This window comes from Eumetopias jubatus, unplaced genomic scaffold (assembly GCF_037043125.1).
Source record: "Eumetopias jubatus isolate StellerSeaLion01/CBP00866 unplaced genomic scaffold, mEumJub1_p1.0 scaffold_7, whole genome shotgun sequence".
NCBI lineage: Eukaryota > Metazoa > Chordata > Mammalia > Carnivora > Otariidae > Eumetopias > Eumetopias jubatus.
Window position 1 is genome coordinate 75,637,208 of NW_028274813.1, and position 25,461 is coordinate 75,662,668.

A 25,461-nucleotide genomic window follows, 5' to 3' on the forward strand; every position below is an offset into this window, starting at 1 on the left:
ACTTCATTTTTGCCTCCTTGGAATTGAAATGAGTGGTTTTGGTTAAGGGTGAATATCAAAGAATTTAATAGTTTTTCAGCGCAGAGAATCCTGGATTGTAAAATTTAGTGGAGAGCAAGCTTTGGGGCTCTATTACAGTCTGCTTTTAAGGCTAGTTACTAGCAGTAGTTATTGATCACCTTTAGTTATTAGCTTTCCTACAAAGACTTCAGATATTGTATCACAAAATTCTTTTTGAAAATGTATATTTTACAGAGACAGTGGTTCAAGAAGCTAAGTTCACATGAGGCTGGTGGATCTATTGTGCTATCCTGTGGAATGGAGAAATTCTGAAGAGGCTTTTAGGGCCTGATTCCCATATAATTTTGTAAAGAGGCTTTTAGGGCCTGATTTCGACATAATTTTTTCACTTTGAACTTTATATGGGATGTATTGAGTCTCTGTAATCAGGAAGTAGTGGTACACAAGCCACTTCTGTCTTACTTCACCACTGCAGACCTTTAGCTGCCTAAACGAATTTGTGTTAGCTGGTTTGGAAGTTTTTACTGGATTTAGTGGGAGGAGGTGACGGAAGAGAGAAATGAGATAAAACGGGAAGGTCATAACACTTTTCAGACTGTGGGGTAGAAAAGTTTGAGAATTGCTGTACTGCTTTATATGTTTAGTTTTGTGCTAAATTCTGACATAGATATGTCAAGTAATGAAAATTTCTCTTAAGAATCTTAAAGACTCTTAAAATGGTATTCTACCCAAATTTGAAAACCATAGCTTCAGCTACTGACTTGACATTTTCCGGTGTCAGGAAATACTGTTCCTCTTAACCTAAAGGGTGCAGGAAACCAGAATGATTTTAGTTCCTCATTTCAGTTTGTGTCTTTGAATGTTTGGAAACAAGGTAGATTTGGTAAAGTTTGTAGTACTCGAATTCACTTGACTGACTTATTTTATGGAGATATGGACTTATCTATTTACAACTTCTTGACAAACTTTATACCATGTACCATGGTATTAAAGTTACATTATGGAATAAAAATAATTTATCATTTTCTCTTCCTCAAATTCTAAATTGTTGTTTTAGTTTATATCCATCATACTATATTTAGGTTGTAAAAATACCAGGTATAGACTATAACTGTTAATTTTTTTATTGCTGTAATTGTCGCTAGACAATTTATAGCTGAATGTTGTTAGACTTGTGACTTATATGTTATGGAACTGTACTTTTAATCTGTTTAAAAAGTGGACTTGAGTAATGTGTTAGCCTTGTGGAACAGGATCCTGATCCAGGCTGCTGTTCTGACCTTATTTACAAGCATTCTTTACAGTATAGAGTGGTGTCATTTTACGTGATGGGGTAAAACTGGGACATGTCTAGGTGAAATCTATGCTGTCTAGGTGGTTATAGAAGTTAAAGCTTGGCTCTCTTTCTAACATAGTCCTTAATGTTTAAATGCTCTGGTACCAAATGAAAGAGAAATCAATAGTCCAGCCATTAGATTGCAATTTCCACCATATTCTCAGGAAACTAGAGATAGAAAACTATTTTCCAGTATATTCTCAGGAAATGACCTATTTTTTTCTCTTTCTATCTTCTAAAATAAATTCTTATGACAACTATAATCTTATATATTTTCCCCACTATCGGAGGGACTGGTCAAAAATACAATTATTTCATCTTTGGCTTCTTAATCTGTGGATACCCTTGTTAGACTTAGATATAGATCTTTACAGGATGCTGTTGTCAAGAAAATCAAGGACACAGTGATCTACTCTTGTCTCTGGGCTGGCATTATTTTAGGAAAACAACACTGCGTTTTCTGCAGTTGATTCTGTCTTTAAGCTCATAGTGTATTTCAAAATTGTGTTTGCTATTTTAATATTTAGAATTCTGTGACTTTTTGGCCTTTTATACATCCTTCCATGATTGTGACATTGGTATGATTATCTCTCCTTTCTCCACAATTCCCATGCCTCCCACATTTCTTCCACATTTAAGCTTCCCACCTTAAATTTGTCATATGCTTTTTACTCACATTACATTGCACAGTGGCGGGTGAGGGGGTGGGGTGGTGTGAAACAGGAAGTTTTAAATACTTATTCTATCTGTTTTAATTTTTTCTACTGTTGGCCTTTTGAGTAGATAACTATTTTTCTGTTATCAGTTTTTTTTTAAGATCTTCCTTATTAGAGAGCACACAAGTAGGCAGAGCAGCAGGCAGAGGGTGAGGGATAAGCAGGGAGCCCGACCTTGTGGGGGCTCCATCCCAGGACCCTGGGATCATGACCTGAGCCGAAGGCAGACGCTTAACTGAGCTACCCAGGCGCCCCTGTTATCAAAGTATTTATAATTGTCCTTTCGGTTTGTTAAGCTTCCCTTAGAATTGATGGGACTGTGCAGTTGGTAAATAAAAACAAGAATCTTAGTCTGTACTTGCTTATACATGAACAGTGCCTTAAAGATACCAGGAACTGTTGAGAGTGGATAGCTTTGGAGAGTTATGAAAATAGAGTGGAGGGTGGGAACTTCCCTTTACCTAAACAGTTCAGAAGGGCATGTACAATTTTTTATATCGAAGGTATATCACTTTTATAATACAAATTTTAAGAGGCATAGCATGTTAGGGAACCTCAGGTGATCAAGAATTGAGTTCTGGGGAAAAAAATTGAATTCTGGTCAAACTCCATTTTAAAAACTGAGGAAACTAAGGCTCACAGAGATGGTTATTTGTAGCTCACAAAGTTGCAAAGCCAAGACTGAAGCACAGGCCTCCTGACTTATATCCAGTGCTTTCCATATATCATTTTGTCTCTGCCATAATGAACATTTTTTACATTTGCCTCAAAACCATCTGGCTATCTTAAATGATTGTTGAAATAATAATTCCCAAAAAAGAGCAGGGAACATATTTTTATATGTCTTACACAGTATCTAATACATTTCATCCTTTTACAATTTAACACATACTCCCTGAGGCTCTGATATTTGTGAGGCACTACAGTAGGAATTATAGGAAATCTGTAGATGAGATAGTCTCTGCCTTTGGAGAGCTTGTGGTCTGGTGATGAAAATGACAAGTACCCTTTATCCATTCCTTCGCCATTTACTGAACACTTTTTTTAAAAAGATTATTTATTTGAGAGAGAGAGAGAGAGTACAAGCAGGGGGGAGCAGCAGGCTGAGGGAGAAATGATGTGGGACTCGATCCCAGGACCCCTGGATCACGACCTGAGCCGAAGGCAGATGCTTAACCGACTGAGCCACCCAGGCGTCCTTACTGAACACTTATTAGGGGTCAGGTCCTGTTGTCAGTGTTAAGGATGCAGGACCAAGAAAAAGAATCCAATAACTATTCTACAGAAAGTTATGATCTAATAGAGAAAACAAATGTTCATATAGATCATAATGTTGTATAAGTGCAACAATAAAAATAGAAAAATACGAAAAAAGGAAAAATGCAGCCCGCTGTAGAATAATATAATAGATACAGCAAAGGAAAATGATGAACTGTGGTAAAAAATGGAGACGGAGACTGGAGGACTTGGTGGGGTGAGGTGGTAGTGGAGGATGTAGAAGGTTTAAAGATTGTGGTCGAACAGTTGGATGTTAGAATTAATGGTTTCAGAGTTGGGGCAATTCCAGTGTTAACATGATCTAGTGTGCAGCCTTGGGAGTGGGTTTTTGAAGTGGAGTAAAAGTAGAAGCCATTTAAGTCAAGGAGCCCTAAATATACCAACTTCAAGGGTGGCTGTTACCAAGTTTTTATTGGGGGGGTATTAGGTGGTAGAGATGCAGAAATAACTTAGGTAAGTCCCTTCTTCAAAGAGTCACCTTCTCTCTCAAACTTTTTCTGATTCAACCCCACACTCAGATAATAGATCATTTCTTTATATCCCTATATCCCTTATACAGAGTATTACTATAGCACCTATTTCACTTAATTTTGTTGTTTTTGTTTATATGTTATCTTTCTCAATTAGGCTAATAGGGTTCTCATGGACAGGGACACAAAGTTGTCTCTGCATCATCAGCACCTAGTATGGTGTGTGATGCTACATATAATTTGCACTCAATAAAATATATATTGAGTTGAAGATCTTCTAGACTAAAAAAGATAGAAATCTAAACAAAAATTAAAAACATACTATGATAAAGGCAAGTGAAATGTACCCAATAGAGCATTGATGCTTCATCTGGCTGCATGTTGGAATGATCTAGAGATCTTTTTAGAAAATACTTCTGCCCCTTATCTAGGGATTCTGATTTAATTGCATCAGTAGTTTTTAAAAACTTTTCAAAAATCTGATTTCTAACAGAATGCCAGAGTTGAAGACCAGAGCCCCAAAGGAAAGAGTGATTAATGCTGTACCTATGGGAAGACCTTTCCCACCTGATTGGGATTTCACTGAGTGGATAGGCACAGCAGGCTTTTCCTTAAATGTTAGTAGGTCTAATAGAATAGAATATTTATCTGCCCTTGGAGCCATTACACTACACATGTGTTTAGCCTATTTGATCTACCAATTTTATGTGTTATTGGTAGGTCTCATAAATGTCTCTCATGCTAAGGTTAAATCAGAATAATGATTGATTAAGCAACTTTGAAAGTTATCTAGGTTTTTTTTCATAAGAACATGTTTCAGAGTACTAAGTACTTTTCTGTACTTCTCCAAAAAATTTCTAATTTTTTGCCCCAAACCAAAATAAGTGAATTACATTGTTTTGCCAATCAAAGGTGAATATTATAGTTGGCCCTTGAACAACACAGGGGTTAGGGGTGCCAGCCCCCATGCAAGAGAACATTTGAATATCATTTTTTACTCCGCCCCCCCCACCCCGCTAACCTTGACTGCTAATAGCTTACTGTTGACTGGAAGCCTTACCGATAATATAAAGTCAATTAACAATTTTGTATGTATTCTATACTATATTCTTACAATAAAGTAAGCTAGAGAAAAGAAAAGTTACTGAGAAAAATCATAAGAGTGGTGCCTGGGTGGCTCCATCGGGTAAGTGTCTGCTTTCGGCTCAATCCCAGGATCCTGGGATCATGACCTAAGCCAAAGGGCAGACACTTAACCGACAGAATATCCAGAAATAATACTTATTTTCACAACTGGGTAATTTATATCTAAGATGCATGTAAAAAACTTAATTGATTTATTTTTTTTATAGTTGAGCAGTGTGCTAATTTCCAAATAAAATTCTAAGAATTATTAGGATATATATATAGAAAACATTCTTCCCTTGAGAGGTTCTTTCCTTTCCTGAAAAATCATGTTTTGATATTTTTTCATTTTAAAGATTTTGTCAGAGAGAGAGAGCACAAGCAGGAAGAGGGCAGGCAGAGGGAGAAGCAGGCTCCCCACTGAGCAAGGAACCCATTGCGGGACTCAATCCCAGGACTCTGGGGTCATGACCTGAGCAGAAGGCAGGTGCCTGACCTACTGAGCCACCCAGGCGTTCCAGATACCTTTTCATTTAAAAAAAGTCATTTCCTTAGGAGCTATGATGGGATTTCTCATCCAGAAGAAAATTGAAACTGATAAGGTTAAGTAACCTACTCAAGGTCATACAAGTAATAAACTAAAGAACAGTGATTTAAACCCAGGTGTGTGTGATTTTAATATCAGTATTCCTGTTATTACACTTACACTTCCTCTACTATACTAACATTGGTTGGCTCTGTTGAAACATTTAGTAAGAAGCATAAAAGAAATGCAATTTTTATGTTCGGTGTACATTTTTGCAGCTTTTTGCCTTGCATTGGGGACATGAAAGGAAACAGTTTATTGTTTTTATTATTCAAAAAGAGGTAGTAAAATGACATGTTTCCTGAATCATTTTAAGGTTCTATGTTCCTGAAAGGAAATCTGGCCTAAAAATATGTATTTTAAAGTTTTTATTTTTAAGTAATCTCTGCACCCAATGTGGGGCTGGAATCTACAACCCTAAGATTAAAAGTTGCATGCTCCACTGATTGAAACAGCCAGGTGCCCCTCTTTCAGTGTCTTTTAAATAAATGGTCTGCAAATACCCAGGGCAGCTTAGTAATGCTGAATTATACAGTTATTGATTTAATACAGTCATTTCCCCTGAAGTTAATGAATATTCTTATTTTGACCCAAGTTTCAGTAGATCTATTTGTTTTTGGGTTTTTTTTATTTTTGTTTTTTTGTTTTGGTAATCTCTACATCTCTACCCCCAATGTGGGGCTAGAACTCACAACCCTGCAATCAAGAATAGCATGTTATACTGACTGAGCCAGCCAGGCACCTCGCAGATCTATTTCAAAATGGAGTTTTGTTGCAAGGGAGGAAAGAAGCAATAACTTATTTAAAACAACAACAACAACAATAACAAAAAAACCACTTGTTCTCATAGGTGAAATTAACAAGAAAATTTTGTTTTGAATTGTGTTTTCATTTTCCTTTCTTTACATTTTTAGAAATATGACTTAAGTTTTGACCATGTGTTGCAGTTTCATTTTCTAAACACTGTTTGCAGTGTTGATTAGAAGCCTATCTAGCAAGTATTTAATAATGAATTAAATGAAATGAAATTCTGAGTGAGTTACTGAGTAGTCCATGTTCATAGTGCCAGTGCTGTTTTTGGTTGGTGATTCTTGGGTCCTATAATATCTAGGCTGTAATGACATTCGACTAATGAAAGAGATGGGCAGCCTTATATAGGGAGTTGTAATGTTGTAGAAAAGGAAAGAGTGGAAGCTGAGGACTCTGAGTACACAGAGGCTTTTGATAATGCCTTCTTTAGTATTTGGGTCAGCAGCCAAAATGGGCGACATAGCTATCAAATTAACTCGCCATCAACTATCCTTCTACTGCATTCTTTCCTTTAGTGAAGACTCACAGCTTTCGTCCCTGAAGAAATAACGAGGCAAGGTAGTAGTATGTTTCTAAACATTCTGTCTCTGCTTACACCACACTGTACGTACAGTCCTGGTTTAAGATTGCCTTTTATTTTATAGTGAAGTAGATAACATGACTGTGAGCTCCTCGAGGGCAGGAGCAGTGCCTCATTCTCCATTGTATTCCTCTTTCCTGGCACACAGTGGGCATTCATATATGTACTGAATAACGCATGCTTTCTTCAGCTTCAGTAAAGCATGAGATTTTCCTGATGTTTTGGTTTGGAGAAGTCTCTGTCTTCCTTGCAGTACAATACGTTGAGTCCATCAGACAATAAGGTCTTTTATGTATTGTCTTTCAGTTGCTAGCCCCCAAATATGTCATATATTCATCACTGATGCCATTTTATAAAAATCCATTTTCATAGACAATTTTTGGTAATTCTGAGATTTAGGAATTTTAAATTCTTACTGTCCATGATAGTTGGTCTTCACCAAAGTAATTGATTAACTCATTAAATTCTTTCTATAATTGTTCACATAATAAGGCATAATTTAGAATTTGTGATCATTTTGATATTTTAAACCATTATTTACAGTCCAGTGTCTGAAGGAGAAAAAGGGTTTGCTGATATGCTAAATAAGGAAAATATATACACATTTTCTGCTTAAGAATGAAAGTCAGTATACTTTTACAGCTATAGCTCTAAATTTAAGTAATGAACTGCTTATTCTCTGCCAGTAAAATGTTTACAACATTCTGTAGCACAGCCATTTGGAGTATAGTATGTAAATGGTGCTTGTCCATGAGCTGTTTACTTAACCTGTCTGTGAGGAGATAAATTCAGAAATTGACAGTTTTTAAAAACTTGGATAGCAGTTTGATAGAGCAATTTTATGTCAAATCTGAATATAAAAATTAGAACTTGTGTTTTATATATTTTCCATTTTTCTAGTATTTCATATGAATTGTGAATATAAAGAAAAATAGTCCTTTACCAGAGGTAATTCGCAAAGCACTGTCCTTTTGACTGTTTGCCTAACCTTTTGAATGATACCACGTGAGGTATTGTTTCCCTACCAGTGGCCCTTTGAAGCTTGAGTAATTGAATGGGGGTCAAGGAGTGGGTTAGTCCTTCAGGCAAGTCTGATATTTTCCTTAAGAATCCCTGCTCTAACACGTGACCTCTTTCCTCTCTTAATATTTGAAGATAGGAAGTTAAAAATTTTTGGAACTCCTGTACCTTTTTAGAAGTTCTATAATTCAGACATTTTAAAGAAATTCTATAATTCAGATCTTTTTCCTGTCAAACAACATTCTCTTAATAAGATAAATTATTACAGATTTGTTGTTAGATTTATAGAATGAAGAGTATGAAGGGTTTACAACTGAGAATAAAACATAATTAACCTTTGTTGCTCAAAGTTTATCATAAATTTACCTTGACCAAGAAAATTAAAGCTTCATGTAGTTTTCTACTTATATTTAGTTGCTGGCTGGTGGTTACAATGATTCAGTGAGAATGTATATCCTAAATATTTTGAAGTAATAACATGCTACATTAGAAGCAACTGCTTGGGAAAAAAACAAAAAGCAACTGCTTGGAAGTAGGTTATACTTTCTTTACTATTTTTTGTAAAAATACCATTTGTAATAGACCAAATACTATAAGCACAAAACTATTGTTTATAATTTTAAAGTTTCTCTCAAGTGTGGCTGTTTATTAATAGTAGGTAAAGTACTCTGAATGGATCTTCAAATTCAAGAGTTTAGGAGAGATTCATAAGATTTGAATCTGTTCCAAATCAGAATCCGTTCTTTGCACACTGCTCCCACCAAATTTGTGTGTGTGTGTGTATGAGAGAGAGAGACAGAATTCTATGAAAAGGTGTAGACAGATGAGTTAAGTCTACATTGTGTGTATTTCATGGAACTTAGTCTGCTCTATTTTATACTTTCCCAGCTTTTTAATAGTATGCTGGTACCATTGATCAAGCTCTAGTTGCACTTTTTATTAAAAAAAAAAAGAATACTATTTAATGTGTTACTAAAACCTTAACATTATATCTGCAAGATGCTCTCGAGCAGAATGACATTTGGTAAAACTCATGTGTTCAAAATGTATGTGGCTTTTTAATTCCAGGGATTTGCTTACTGCTCACTTATTATAGAAGTTTTCTTGCATTGTGGATCCATTTTTAGCATGAATTACTAAATTCTTAAGAATCACTTCAGCTGGGCACCCGGGTGGCTCAGTCAGTTAAGCATCTGTTTTCGGCTCAGGTCATGATCCTAGGCCTAGGGATCGAGCCCCACATCCGACTCCCTGCTCAGCGGGGAGTCTGCTTCTCCCTCTATCCTTCCCCCCTGCTCATGATCTCTCTGTCTCTCTCACTCTCTCTCTCTCACTCAAATAAATGAATAAAATCCTTAAAAAAAAAAAAAAGAATCACTTCAGAACACAGTGTGGTTCTAGATTATTTGTGTATGGCTTTTGTACAATACAGTTCTCAGGTTCTGAGAACAAATAAGAAATACATATATGATTCACTCTAAAACTGAGTGATGTAGTATAACAGTATAGTACAACCTGAAAGAATCCTTGTGTTGAAAATAATTTCCCACTGACTTTTCCTTGTATAAGTCTTTTCACTATATCTAATTTGTCTTTTTTTTTTTAACAAATGGGTTGAATAAAACTAAATGGTAGTTGTCATGAGCTGTTAGCTGTGATTAAAAAGAAGCAGTTGGGTAGTGTAGCATGGTAAACTATACTTTTAAAATATTACCCATAGTAGATCCATTCTTCTAAAGAATGGGTAGGCATGCTTTTTTAAAAAAACACATAACGGGGCGTCTGGGTGGCTCAGTCAGTTAAATGTCTGCCTTTGGCTCAGGTCATGATCCCAGGTTCTGGGATCGAGCCCTGCATCAGGTTTCCTGCTCAGCAGGGAACCTGCTTCTCCCTCTCCCTCTGCTGCTCCCCCTACTTGTTTTCTCTCTCTCTCTCTAAAATAAATAAATAAAATCTTTAAAAAAAATAAAAATCAGACATAATGTAGTCACAAAGTTTTACTGAAACTGATTAGTAAAATAAATACAATATGTATAATATTTGGCCTAATGTACAAAGCACTATGGGAGTAGTGCCATTATAAATGCCCTTTTTGCCTTAGCCTGCCCTTTGTCTTACTACTTAAAAATACCATAGTTTTTTTTAAATGTAAAACTAAATATTTCAAGTCTGTATGATGACTCTGATTTCAAACAGTATTCAACACTATAAAATCAAAGTACAGGACTACCATCTATGTAACTGCCTGAATTTTATGTGAAATGGAATTTGACCCATAAGTGATTTGCTTTATACTTAGATCTAAAGATCTTTTATAAAGCATTCAGTGAACTTGTTTATTGTATTTTTTTCCAACATTTTATTGTGACAATTTTTAAACATACAGAAGAATCGAAAGAACACATCTGTATCTTTATCCTCCAAATGCTACAATTAACATTTTGCTATATTTGTTTTACCACATATTTATCCCTTCCAGTAGATCCATCTATTTTTGAAGCATTTTAAAGTAAGTTGCAGGCATCATTTATGCTTCAAATCTAAATACTTCTGTATGCATATAATTAATATGTAATATATAACTTAAAATGTTTTTGAGATTCATCCATGTTGTTGAATCTATCAGTAGTTTACTCCTGGTTATTGTTGAGTAACAGTCTATTGTATGAATATACAACAGGTTCTTTATCTTATTGATGGATAACCAGTCTGTTTCCTATTTGGACTGCTATGAATAAAACTACTATAAACATATTTGTTCAAAATTTATTTTAAAAAACCTGCCAGACCAGGGTGCCTGGGTGTCACAGTCAGTTAAGCTTCTGACTCTTGGTTTTGGCTTGGGTCATGATCTTGGGGTCTTGGGATACAGCCCTTCATCAGGCTCGGTGCTTGGAGTGGAGTCTGCTTGGAATTCTCTCCTTCTCCCTCTGCCCCTCCACCCTGCGCAAGCATGCGTGTGCTCTCTCTCTCTAAAATAAATAAACCTTTAAAAACAAAAACTGCCAGACCTCTTTCCAAAGTGGTTGTATTATTTTATATTCCCACCAACATTTGCTCTACATCCTTGCCAACAGTTTTTTTTTTTTTTTAAGATTTTTCTTATTTATTTGACAGAGAGAGAACACAAGCAGAGGGAGCAGCAGAGGGAGAGGGAGAAACAGGCTCCCCGCAGAGCAGGGAGCCTGATGCAGGACTCGATCCCAGGACGCTGGAATCATGACCTGAGCTGAAGGTGGATGCTTAACCGACTGAGCCACCCAGGCATCCATCCTTGCCAACAGTTTTAATGATGATTTTAATTTGCATTTCCCTGAAAGCCTGCAATGTTGAACACTTTTTCAAGTGCTTATTAGCCATTTATATAACTTCCTTTATGAATTGTCTAGTTAAATCTTTTTTTCCACTTTTTTTTGAGATTTTTATTTATTTATTTGATAGAGAGAGAGAGCACAAGCAGGCGGAGTGGCAGGCAGAGGCAGAGGGAGAAGCAGGCTCCCCACTGAGCAGGGAGCCCAATGTGGGGCTCGATCCCAGGACCCCGGGATCATGACCCGAACCAAAGCCAGTTACTTAACCAACTGAGCCACCCAGATGCCCCATTTTTTTCCCCACTTTTTACTGAGTTTTTGGTCTTTTAATTATTGAGTTGTAGAGGATTTTTATATATTCAAGATACAAGTCCTTTGTCAAGTACATGTTTTAGGAGTATTTCCCCCCAGTCTCTGACTTGTGTGTTCATTTTCATAATGGTGTCAGTTGTATTTTTTCCCAACATTTTATTATGAGAATTTTCAAACATATGGAAAGTTGAAAGACTTCTATAGTGAACACCTATACACCCACCAGAGTCTATGATTAACATTTTACTCTACTTTTCCTAACACATATCTGTCCATCTATCTAAGTAATCTCTACACCAAATGTGGGGCTCCAGCTTACAACTGCTAGATCAAGAATCGCATGCTCTACCAACTGAGCCAGCCAGGTGCCCCCATTGTCATAGTTTATTGTACTTTAAATAGCTATTTCTAATTTTTAAAAAGGATTTATTTGAGAGAGAAAGCGAGAGAGAGCACGGGGGAGGGAGGAAGCAAAGGGAGAGGGAGAGAAACCCAGGCGGACTCCACACTGAGCACGTTGCTCAGAGGGGTAAGGGGGCACTTGATCTCAGGATCCTGAGATCAGACCTGAGCTGAAACCAAGAGTAGATGCTTAACCAACTGTGCCATCCAGGCACCCCTGTTTCTTACATTCTACCTTCTCTATCTAATCACTCCCCACACAGCACTCACCTCAGCTTTACCAGTCCTCCCCCAAACTTTTTCTGTATTACTTTAAACTTGCCTTCAATTTTTTATGCTCCTGCACTTTTATCTACAGTCCACCCTAAAAGAGAACTATTTTAAAATTGCTGGGCACTGTGCTATCAAAGCATCAAGTTGGTAAATAAATTCTCCTGTCAAAGATTAACAGGAATGTGTTACCTTCCTACTTCTTTAGTTTGAGGATTTTTTTTTAATTTTTTTATTGTTATGTTAATCACCATACATCACATCATTTGTTTTGGTGTAGTGTTCCATGATTCATTGTTTGTGCATAACACCCAGTGCTCCACGCAGAACGTGCCCTCTTTAATACCCATCACCAGGCTAACCCATCCCCCTACCTCCTCCCCTCTAGAACCCTCAGTTTGTTTTTCAGAGTCCAAAAAATATGGAACGCTTCACGAATTTGCGTGTCATCCTTGTGCAGGGGCCATGCTAATCTTCTCTGTATTGTTCCAATTTTAGTATATGTGCTGCCGAAGCGAGCACGAGGAATTGTTTTAGAGGGGAGAAGTGACAGGATAACACTTGTACATAGGCTTATACACAGATTTATAATTAAGTCATTGTTCGTGTCCATCAACTGTAGATGATTAGCCATAGTTCAAGTCTCTTTATTAAATAAATATGAAAGGCAAGATCCTATTGGAAATATCCCGTGGCACAGAAGTATTAAAGAACTTGGAACCCAGGGGTGCCTGGGTGGCTCAGTGGTTGGGTGTCTGCCTTTGGCTCAGGTCATGGTCCCAGGGTCCTGGGATCAGGCCCCGCATTGGGCTCCCTGCTCGGCGGGAAGCCTGCTTCTCCCTCTCCCACTCCCCCTGCTTGTGTTCTCTCTCTCAGCTGTCTCTCTCTCTGTCAAATAAATTAAAAAATTAAAAAAAAAAAGAACTTGGAACCCAGAATATGATATTGAAATCTCTGACAATTTGGTAGTTAAGTTCCTTTGAATAAATTAGAGTAGCTACCTGAGTTGTTAAGTATGGAAAAATCACTAAGGGCACACCTCACCTGACTTAGTTCATTTCAAAGATAAAATAGTTACAAAGATAAAAATAGTTACAAAGATTTCTTAGGTGATAAACTTTTCTCTTTCCCCTTAGTAATTTGCAACCTTGGCTGCTTGTTAGAACCATCTGGGAGGTAGGGGAGCCTTTAAAAAGTGTTATTGCCCAGGCTCTACTCCAGAGCAATTAAATCAGAATATCTGGGATAGGACCCAGACATCAGTAGTTTTAAAATCTCCCCAGTTCACTACAGTGTGCAGCCAAGATTACAAATCAGTGCTATACAGGAACCCATGAAATTAAAGTTGGGGGTGTCTGAGTTTTCTTTCTTTGAAACTTCTGTGCCACCTACTAACAAGGGTACTACAGGTTTTTAGGTTGGGCTTCGCTATTTATAACTCTGTGACTTTGAGCAAGTTCCTTAGCCTAATGTTTCTGTGCTGATTAAATGAGACCATAATGAAAAGTTCCTAGTGCAGTGCAGAGTACAAAGTAGGTCTTCAACAACTATTGGCTTTCTTTTCTTTTAGAAATAGTATAGGAATAAATGAGGATTGTAAACCATCATTCCTTCTGTTAAATTTAGTGCAGTCTTACATGTCAGGTGTTAACTAACAACAAAGCTCTTATATTACATCATCAACATGGAAGTTAACACAGGGCTCAATTTACTAACTCCCTTATCTAAGTTCAGAGATAGGGCCTCAAACTCTGTAGTTAAAGTTATCAACTGAGCACTTGATACAGTTATCTGATAAAACACACCAAGAAGTAAATATGTTAAATGTGTTGAGGGAACAATACAACTCTTAAGCAGTGAGATTTTCTTGAATTTTCTTTCTTTAAAACACGATGTTTAAACTCTATAATTTAAAGTCTGAACTCTTTATAAAAATATTTTGCTCTTTTAAAACTTGGACTTTTGGAAATATTACTGTCTCTTCTTGGATTCGTAGCATTCACTACAGTGTCTAGAACTATGCCTTGTGTAAAATACGTAGACGTTCATTGAATACTTGTGGAATTAGTGTTCTCATCTGAACAATAATTACTATTTTTCATATACTTTAAAGCAACAACAGAAGTTTACAAATAAATTTCTTTCATTTTCTAAATTGATGTAGTGCCAGTTTTTCTTTAAAAGAAAAGTTTGTACAATGAACTGTTCCCTAATCTTTCTCGTGTGAAATATGAGGGCAGAGGTTGAGATCATGACGTGCATGTAGGGTTGGAAATAACTTAAGTGAAGGAAATGAGTGGGTGAGTACACAGTGGGCGGTAGTTCATGAATTCTGCCCACTCTCAGCTTTTGGCAGTTCTGGGAAAGCTGCCTAAACAGTTCTTGGGATTCTTGAGCTTAACAACCATAAGCAAGGGGTGGAGTGCTTACTCCTTTTGAGTGAATGATAAACACAGTGGAAGGCGTGTCTTCCAGCGTTCCACTCCCTTGGGGCTGTAGGTCACGTGAACAGAAAGTACTTCCCTATTCCCAGCCTCGGTCTCCCGTAGGCAGTGATTTGAGTCTGAAAGGGGCACAGCAAGGAAGAGGTAGTCAGGGAAAGTAGACTGGAAGGAAGTTTAAATACAGCGAGAGCAAAGGATTCCTAACTATAACAATGCCACACTTTACGGTGACAAAGGTAGAGGACCCAGAGGAGGGGGCAGCAGCTTCGGTCTCCAAAGAGGGACAGCCCAGCTTAGCAGAAATAAAAGCCCTGATTCAGCATTCGGATGAACTAGGTGAGTACTCAATTTAGGAGCTTTTAGAACCTATGGGGTCTTTTGTGAAAGAAATGGTAACTAAAATATTAAAAATACCTCCTTAAGGATGGAGAGAAAGTATTGTGGTTAAAGTCTTTTTCAGTCAACTGTTTCACTCCCTCGTATATCTGATAACTTCTCTCCTTTCACATTCTGGTTTGTTTTCCCCACAATGAGTTCTGTGTTCATTACCTACAGGTGAAATTGAATCAGTGGCAATATGTGAAAAGTTTTCAAGCGAAAAGAAAGGCACAGTAAAAGTCAATTTACGTGGAATTTAAACTGCACCTTTTGCTGGGACAGTTTAAATTATATCTGGAAAAGTACATAAAGGGGAAGAGTATGGTTCAGTAGTTTTGTACAGTAGACGCTGCACTTGTGACTTCTCAGGTTATTCAGTATTTTGCCTCAGTTTACCAGTTAAACATTAATTCAGTAGCGAATGGTCTAAGAACTCTTTAATGAAAGAAGTACGGTAGATCATTTTGATGACTAGCATAGCATCGGGTTTAGTAAGTTTGATGAATGTGATTATCCCTATTATTTTCTCTAAATGGTAACAGTTACACTTGCTGGGGGAATTGTGGTTTTGAATTTTTAAATATGCAATTAAAATGTTAGTTAATATTGCATTAAATATAGATGTAGTTTGAAGCCCTTTATTTTTCAAGTCTATAAGTTTCATAAATTGTCAAAAAACTTCTCTAGTATATGAATATAGGCTAAGAGAATAATCTCTCAAAATTGCTTTTAATTCCATGACTCTAACTTTTCTTTATAGCTGGTAACACATAATTACTTTCTGTAAACTGCTGTTTACTGTCTCTTGTCTTTATGAATTTTTAAGAATCTCTAACTTACAAAGACTACAAAAAAAAATTCCTTTTATTTTTTTCTTCTAGTGAGAGAATTTACCAGGGGGAGATATGATTTTTATGGAAAGTCTTTGCCAGGTTATTTTCATTTTGCTGAATAGTCAAGGGTGATAAATTGAAGTGTTTAGCCTACTTTGAACTTGAACCTAGTTCTCCACAACTTTAGCTCAAGGAAGTTAAGGTTTTATTTTCCTGATTGTGTGTGTTTGAAGTTAATACTTTCTTAGTTGCTTATGTTTGCTGCCCTTAGATTTTAATCCCTTTAGACTTTGGCTTTACTATTGTCTTAATTTCACACAGTGCAAACAAGTGAAGTCTATCTGTACCTCATTTCACTTGTCATTGGTTTTTTATTTCATTACCACCTCTGCTCTGTTTTATTATTTCATCTTTACTGGTCCCATCATGTTTGGTGAAATCTGCTTTCCTCACATTGCAACACTGTTGAAGTCATTTAATCTATTAGCAACTACCTAGAAAAGCTGTAAAAAATTTTTGATAGTAGCCAACTTTGTAGTAAGTGACATGCTAGGCTTAATTTATGTTCTTCCATAGTTATTGCTTTGGGCAAAGAAGTGACAGATATAATCTAACTTGAATTTAATAAGGCTTTTTATTTTGGCGTTTTCCATGAGAGCCCAAAAGTGTCCACTTGAATGAACTGTTGTTTGGTAAGTGAACAACTGATGGGAATATATTATCTAAATCGTATCTTCTTTATTGTAGGGTTAAATTAGAGGGGAAGGAGGGAAACATGGGGAAAACTTAAAAAGTTTTTTGTTTGTTTTTTAGGATTATGACATTTTTGAGGATAGATGTTATTTTGGGAGCAGTTGCTTAAAACGTAGTAAGTTTTAGCCCCCTCTTCTTCTGAGTTAAAAATCTAAATTGATTGTGGTTTTGTGGCAAGCACTTCTAACACTAGCCTGTTTTGTAACCAGTTGCTTTTTTTCATGTTTTTCTGTCTGTATCTGTGAGGAGAGAAAAATACGTACTGTCATATATATGATTTTTTTTTTAAAGATTTTATTTATTTATTTGACAGAGACATAGCAAGAGCAGGAACACAAGCAGGGGGAGTGGGAGAGGGAGAACCAGGCTTCCCGCAGAGCAGGGAGTCCGATGTGGGGCTCGATCCCAGGACCCTGGGATCATGACCTGAGCTGAAGGCAGACGCTTAACGACTGAGCCACCCAGGCGCCCTACATACTGTCATATAAATGGAACATATTTAGAAAGCAAAGCCTTCTTTAAAATGTGTTCTCTCAAAGGTGATATTTATTTGAACTAGACAGGTAATTTGAGATAAAATAGAAATACGAATATAGACAATCTAAACTAATTTTAAGAAGTACATTAATCCCTGCCAGGCTAACTACTAGAATGTCAATCTAGTAGAACCCTGCTTAATTAGTTTTGAAGGGAAAAGCAGCAACTCAGACTTCCTAACACCCCCTTTTTTTTTTTAACTTTATTTATTTGAGAGAATGAGCACGCGAGTGCAAGCGCACAAGCAGAGGGAGCAGTAGAGGGAGAGGGAGAAGCAGGCTTCCCACTGAGCAGGGAGCCCAATGCAGGGCTCGATCAGGGCTCGATCCCAGAACCCTGGGATCGTGCATGACCTGAGCTGAAGGCAGACGCTTAAGGACTGAGCCACCCAGGTGCCCCTCTTAACATCTTTCTTGACTGTTTTCCTCCTTCCCCGTCCAGTTTAGGTGCCCCATCCTATGTTTTCCCAGCAGCCTGTCCATGGAGATCCTATGAAACACATCTGTATTGCAGTCATCTGTTAACTTGTCTCTCTTCCCCCACCCGACTCACTGTCGGTCCTTGAGGATAGAGACCTTATCAAATCATTTGTGTATCTCCAAATCCAGGTGAATTGCACATAAGAGGCTATTCAGTGAATAGACTTTTTCTCTCTCTTTTAAGTTCACTAAACACACATTCAGTGCAAATGTCATGCCAGGTTTTGGACTTTTTTCTTAAGGCTACAAAGGCACAGAAAGTATAAGTTCCCCACCAAAGGCAGCAGAATGGCTTTGGAGCCAGGGACCTGGCTTTGAATCCCAGTCTTACTAATTATTACTAATTAAGAGTAGTGATAATTTGTATTAATTATTACTTGAGTGACTTTGGGCAAGTTATTTAACTTCTCTAACCTTACTTTACTCGTTGATAAAAAGAATAACAGTACCTACTTTACATGGTGGTTGTGAATTACACGGGAAAATGAATATAAAGCACTTAACACATGTGTGACACAGCAAAAATAAGAGCTGCCTTTTATCTATTGGGATTAGTGGTTTAATAAGAACAAAAAGAAACAGCTTTGGGTAACAGGTGATGGAGAGAATAATATTACCTAGAGGGGACCCTAGACAGGTATCTTAGAGGTTGGGATATACCTGATTCTTGAAGGGAAATCTGGAAAAGATTATAAGTAATAGTAAAACAATAGGAGATATGAGAAGAAGGTACAGCGCATGTGGGAAATAAAAATTTAAGGTAGTTAGCACATTGGACATATGGTGAAGAGAGCTAAGAGATAAGGCTACCTAATGAAGGATTATCAATTTCATCTTCTTTTCACTGTGGAATAGTGGGTGTTTAATGCCTTTTTAGAGATAAAGAAACCAAGGCTATGGTCAGTAAGTACTTGCCTAGGGCTACAAGGTGAGTAAAGCAGAGCCAGTGTTCAGACTTCTAAATTTTATGTGCTTCCCATCACACCCTGATGCCACGTCATAGTTTTTTTAAGAGTAAGTTACTTTGTATCTTGATGTTCATGTGTCCCCCAGGAATTGATTTGTTACCAAATCTGTGATGGGTTTTATAGGAACAGTGCAACTGAATGTTACTGTTTATTGCATTTACTTAATCAGGTATAAATGTTTCATTCTTTCATTTATTTAAATATTTATTGAGTTTGTTAAAGTATTTCTCTGGAATAATTATTCCACATCTCCCTAACCCTCAGATCTTCTTATAGTGTCTATGGATTAGGCAGATTTCAGCTGCTGGATTTACCTTCACTTGATACAGATAGCAGATTGGAAGATTTACCCTTCCTTGGAAATAGGATTCTAATGAAATTTTCAGAAACAGACCTGTAACAAAAGAAAGAAACCTGTATTGGTATTGAACAGCATCTCCAGACATTAGCTGTCAAGTAATCCAAATGGTATGAGAACATACTATGAGAGAGATTTTGTGTTAAATAGAGTTTTAGTTTTATTAAAAATCCACAAGCTGTTAAACTGCTATTAGTTCTGCTTGTTACCCATGAAGCTTATGTTCTAAAGAAAGTGATAGGACGACTTTCTTTTACTGACTAACATTGAAATAGGTTGAAGTAGACAAAAGAGTTTCTTGGTATTGATTAAAAAAAAAAAAATCTTTTCAGGGAGCTCTTGGCTGGCTCAGCTGGTAGAGTGTGTGACTTGATTTCAGGGTTGTGAGTTCAAGCCACATGGTGAGTGTGGAGTCTACTTAAAATTAAAAAATCAGGGGCGCCTGGGTGGCTCAGTCGTTAAGTGTCTGCCTTTGGCTCAGGTCATGATCCCAGGGCCTGGGATCGAGCCCCACATCGGGCTCCCTGCTCGGCGGGAAGCCTGCTTCTCCCTCTCCCACACCCGTGCTTGTATTCCCTCTATCACTGTGTCTCTCTCTGTCAAATAAATAACTAAAATCTTTTAAAAATTAAATTAAAAATATAAAAACTTAAAAAATATATTTTCTGTAGTAAAGATGTAAAAGTTTTTTTGTGTGTGTGCCCTTTTAACTATTCAGTGGGGTTTTTACCAACCCAGCTAACAAAAATTCAGATCTGCTGTTTTAAAATGAGAGTCAAGAGTTTTCCTTCAATATAACTCAGTGAGACATGTTTTTCTGCCTCCCTTCCCAGCCCCTAATATTCCATCATTGTCAGAAAGAACACCTCCCTGAATTTCAGTACTCTTTAGAATCTTTTTTTTTTCTAGAATCTTTGCCCAATTTTCCTTGCTTTGTGTCCAGCCCTCTGTGTATCATCTACTTTTGCCGCATAGGGGACATACCAGATTAGAACTCATTTAATGCTATAAAGATAAAATTTCTCCAAAATATATATATACATGCATACTGCTTAATATTCTGATATTCTCTACTCAAAGCAACATTTAGTTTAGGGTTATAAAAATATTAAGTGTAGTTGTAGCATATTGCAAAATACAGTTTCACATTTCAGACTGAATTTAGACATTTGGCATAAGTTACAGAATAGATTGTAAGCTGATAAGCTTTAAAGAATTTAGCATGTCTTGGTTTTGCCAGGTGGAAAGAGGAAATGACTTTACATTACAAAATGTCATCAACATTATAGTCATAATTGTTGAGTACCTGGGGTGTGCCAGGCACGTTACAAATATTGGTTTATTTAATCCTCACAACAACCAGGACAGGTGACCATTATCCCCATTGCAGAGATGAGGAAAGTTAGGTGCCAAGAAATTAGATAGGCTGTATAAGTGATAGACACGGAACTCAGACAAGGGTCTCTGTGACTCGAAAGCCTTTTTTCTTTTCACCACACCACACCGTCCCTCTACTTTAAATAGTCACACAATTATTTATTGCTCTGGTGTCTCAGTAGTTAGTAATTCTTCTTAGGTTCTATTTCTTTTGTTTTTTGTATTTCTCAAAATTAATTGGAAGTTAATTGCTGCTTCTATCTTTCATGTGTTAGATTTTTAAAAATTTGGTGTAGAATATTTCCACATGCAAAATACTCTTTCAGATGATGCTAAAAATTGAGAAATCTGAACAAGCAATGAACCTGGTTAACTCTGACAATCCTTTACTAGCCCTCTGCTTCTGTAATTCCTAGGAAGATGTATACTTCTCAGTGAGATAGGAATAGAGGCTTCATTAAAGACTGAGTGTTAATGATGGGCATATGGAGTAAGTGAAAGAATCTTAATATAACCTTTTTTTAAAAACAAGATTTTTTATTTATTTGAGAGAGAGAGACAATGAGAACACAAGCAGGGGGAGAAAAAGAGCGAGAGGGAGAAGCAGACTCCCGGATAGGCAGGGAGCCCGATGCGGGACTCGATCCCAGGACCAGGAGATCATGACCTGAGCCACCCAGGCACCCTCTTACTATAACTTTTAAGAATATATATACTACTGGATGTATGAAAGAGATGTTTATTTTAGTGTATTAGAAAAAGTTATATTTTCATGGATCTTATTCTTAGAATGAAGCTAAGTAAAACCACAAGTCTGTTTAGAGAAAAATGCTAATATACATGGTCAAGATTGAATATGGTTGCATAAATAGTGTAAATTATTTTGATCCATTCCATACCCTCACATAGTGAATTAATTAGGTTTCCTTTCCTTTCCTTTCCTTTCCTTTCCTTTCCTTTCCTTTCCTTTCCTTTCCTTTCCTTTCCTGTGGGTTCCTTCCACTGCAACATCTAGCTTTTTGGTGACAGGAGATTTCAATGGTTGTATTAAGAATGGTGAACCTATAGTAAGAGTCCTTTACAAAAGCTGTCTTTATTTCCCCCGCAATCACATTGCCTTTGTTCATATATTTTTCCTTGAACTCTTTCCTCTTCTGCCTACTTCCTGTGTACCACAAAAAATTGTACAGACTCACATCATCTGAAGACCAAGATGACTTGCCTAATCCTCTACCCCCACTTTGATTATTGCATCAATCCATATCTATCAGTACATATATTTTGCAGTATGGTCTGAACTTGCAGTGGCTTGTAATTATATTCATATCCATATTGTGAATTATGAGGGCTAGGGATAGTGTTTTAATATTTTTTTGATAATTATTTTATTATGGAAAATTTCATACAAAAGCTCAGTGACTTTCTGTTCATATCTCTTAAAACCTGTTGGTGTTTTTCTTTAGATGTTCCTTGTATTTAGGGATATTAGCTCTTTGTGATTTAAATTGCAAATATTTTCCCCAACCAATATTTCTTTTTTTTTTTTTTTAAAGATTGGTGGTAGATTTTTTTTTTTTAAAGATTTTATTTATTTATTCATGAGAGACAGAGAGAGAGAGAGAGAGAAGCAGAGGGAGAAGCAGGCTCCCCGCTGAGCAGGGAGCCCAATGCGGGACTCGATCCCAGGACCCTGGGATCATGACCTGAGCCGAAGGCAGACGCTTAACCATCTGAGCCACCCAGGCGCCCCAATATTTCTTTTAAAGTTTTATTGAAGTATAATTGATATAAAATAGATTGCATATATTTAAAGTGTACATTTTGATGAGTTTTCACATCTGTATATACTCCTGAAACAGTTATCATAATCAAGATAATGAACATTTTCATTGCCTCCAAAAGTTACCTTGTACCCTTTTGTAACCCACTCACCTAATTCCCTGGTCTCCAGGCAACCATTGATCTGCTTTCTGTCACTGTACATTAGTTTGCATTTTCCTAGAATTCTATATGAATAGAATAATAGAGAATGTACTCTCTTTTGTCTGACTTCTTTTATGTAACATAGTTATATTACGATTATTCATCCATCTAGTCGATATCCTTTAAGTCCAAGTAACATTAAGATCTTCCTTATTTCTCAGAGCTTAACATTAAGGGCAGTAGTTGAAAATGGTAGAACTCACAGATATTTGGACTTAACAGAGGCTTTTTAAATTTTTGAACTATTTGCCAGGATTTGAATGTTTTTAGTATTAGTCTGTAAACAGAACATGCTTTTCAGAGCAGGTTCTGGGAAGGTGAAATCTCACTATCCCTCTGTTCCTGATTCCAGCCTGTATCTGCCTTATTTGAGCCAAATGGCCCCTGGATCCAGTGAACAGTTAGGTGCAAGTGAGGCCTGGGCTCTGGGAGATCTGTCAGGGAAAGATGGCACAGGACTTGTTCCTCAGGGGCTGGACAAGAGCCTTGGGGTGAGGATAACAATGGCAGATCCAGGAAAGAGCTTGGCTTGGTAGAGATCCATGGACTCTTCGAGGAGAGAAGAAAGGGAAAGAGCCAGGGGACTGATACCTCTTTGTGTCTGAGGCTGGGAGATGTAAGGAGACCTGAGTGCTGGGAGGCTTCCTTGTGGGCCTGCACAAGGCGGTCAGCTTGCCTGCTGGACTGCCCACCTACGGGCATTGCGCCGGCTTTGTCTGTCCATTCTCTGGAGACTGCTACCACTCACTTGTGGTCCTTTGACAACGAAACCTAAGCCCCTCTGAGGTAATAAAGGAAAAGAACCCATGTAGGGAAGCCAGGCAACCAGAAAGAGAAAGATCACTTAGAAGAAACAATGTGGTAGACTAGCTAAATAGAAATGCTGAAGGAGACAGTAACTTGAATATGAAAATAATAAATAATAGGAATATTTAAGGAAGTTGAAGTACAAAAAAAGACTTTATAGAGCAAGAAATATGATTCCCAGCTAAATACTTACTACCATCTGACTGACAATCCATGTATAAACACTTTTTTTTTAATATACTATCTCCACTAAAATGTCAGCACTGTAAGTGCAGGAACTTTTTCTCCTATACACACTACCAATCTGTTGTCAACACCCAACACCTAGAACACTGTCTTAGCACATAGCATGCAGTGCATAGTTATTGAATAAAGGAATGAATGAATGTGATCATTTACTGACTTGGCAGATCTAGTGGAAGAAATATTTCAAAGCACAGAGCCAAAATTCCAAAAAGACTGAAAAAAAGAGACTGGGAGTGTAGATTCAGGTCACCCGATCTGGCTAATATAAGTTCCAGAAAAAGAAACAAATGGAGAAGCAGCAGTAATTAAACAAATAGAAAAAATTTCCTGAGCTAAAGACTTCAGTGTGCAGAAAGAAGTTCCAGGGAAGATCAGTGATGAAAAACTCAAACCTAGAGTTATTCTGGTAAGTTTTTTGAACTGTAAGGATTCATCTTGGAGGCTCCCAGATAAAACATGATATATCTATAAAATGTCAGGCTGGCATCATAATTCTAATCTGTAAACTAGGAGACAGTGGAAGAGTATCCACAGATTACCAAGAGAAAAAGACCTTATTTATAGTGAAGATATCTCCACTACAAGGGGGGGATGCATGTTACATAATATGCAAAAATTTAGAGAATGTGTTACCACTTAACCCCTTAAGTATTCTGAGAATATTTAAGAAAGGTTTTTCACCAAAGAAATGGGGTGGAAGAGAGATCACAGGGGGGGAAAGGAATAGAAATAGTAGGAGATGACAGACTCTCCTGGGAATGTGTTGTGTAAATGCTAACCAAAGGGACATACTTCAGGGAACAATTCAGTAGTAATTATGATGTAGAAGTACTAAATGAGTCAAAGCAAAACCTCAAATTTATGGGAGGAAAAAGAGGCAAAAGCTTTCCAGATGGAGATGAGTAGAGAAAAAAAGTGCCAATAAGCACATATAAAGCTGTTCAGCATCATTAGTTGTTAGGGAAATGGACATCAAAACCACAGTGAGATACCACTTCACATCCATGAGGATGGCTCTAATAAAAAGATGGACAATAACAAGTGTTGACAAGGGTGTGGAAAGATTGAAGCACTCATATACTTATGGTGGGAACATAAAATGGTGTAACCACTTGGGAAAATAGATTGGCAGTTCCTCAGAAAGTTAGAAATAGAACTAGAGTTACCATGTGGCCCAGTGATTCTATTCCTAGATATATACCCAAAAGAAATGAGAATATATGTCCACATAAAAACTTGTATGGGAATGTTCATAGCAGCGTTATTCACAATAGCCAAAAAGAGATAGAAATAATTCAAATGTCTACTAATTGATGAATATATAAGTGAAATGTGGTATGTCCACATAATGGAATATTATTTGGCAATAAAAATCAGGTGAAATACTGCTATATCCTACAATATGGATGAACCTTGAAAACATTATGTGAAGTGAAAGAAGCCAGTCACAAAAGACCACATATTATATAATTCCATTTATATGAGATGTCCAGAATAGGCAAATTTAGGAAATGGAAAGTTAGTTGTTGCTTTGGACTGGGTAAGGTGGGGGAGTGAGAAGGAGATTGACTGCTAATGGGTATGGGGACCAAAATGTAAAATTAGATTGTGATGACAGTTGCACAACAAAGCAAATATATTCAACATTGAATTGAACACTTAATGGGTGAATTATATGATACGTAAATCATATCTCTAAAAGTTTTTAAATAAAGGAACTAAGTACTAATACATCCAAAACTTGCATGAGTCTCCAAGGCTTTATGCTCAATGAAAGAAGCCAGTCTCAAAAGGTTATATACTGTAAGGTTACATTTATGTATTTTTTAAATTATGGAAGATCATGACACATTTATTAATAAAACCTGTTTGTGTGCATGTGTATATTCACATACACACTAAAAATGCTTTTTAAAATTTAAATATACATTTACAGCAGTTGTTTCCATTTTAACTTTATGTTTGAAACTTTAGAAAATGTTAAATTTAAGCAATTAACCTTTGACCATGACATGAAATCAATATAGGTTCTTAAAATATCAGAAATGTTTATTCTATGCT

At 36.9% G+C, this 25,461-nt stretch overlaps 1 protein-coding gene and 1 non-coding gene across 4 annotated transcripts in view; one reads left to right on the forward strand and one right to left on the reverse strand.

Annotated features, from left to right (window-relative positions):
- SLC12A6 (solute carrier family 12 member 6) overlaps positions 1-25,461 on the forward strand; it is an 85,673-nt gene that overhangs the window by 1,697 nt on the left and 58,515 nt on the right. Inside the window, exon 1 of one of the 3 annotated variants that reach the window (XM_028119476.2) lies at positions 14,714-15,017. The exons of the other annotated variants lie outside the window; for them this stretch is intronic. Within the exon in view, the coding sequence (XP_027975277.1) occupies positions 14,894-15,017 (124 nt within the window). The 5' untranslated portion in view covers positions 14,714-14,893. Of the gene's footprint in view, positions 1-14,713; positions 15,018-25,461 lie in introns of those variants that run through there. 3 annotated transcript variants of the gene reach the window in all.
- LOC114221478 (U6 spliceosomal RNA) lies at positions 12,653-12,759 on the reverse strand. The gene has a single exon (XR_003611739.1). It is a non-coding gene; the product is annotated as a U6 spliceosomal RNA (small nuclear RNA).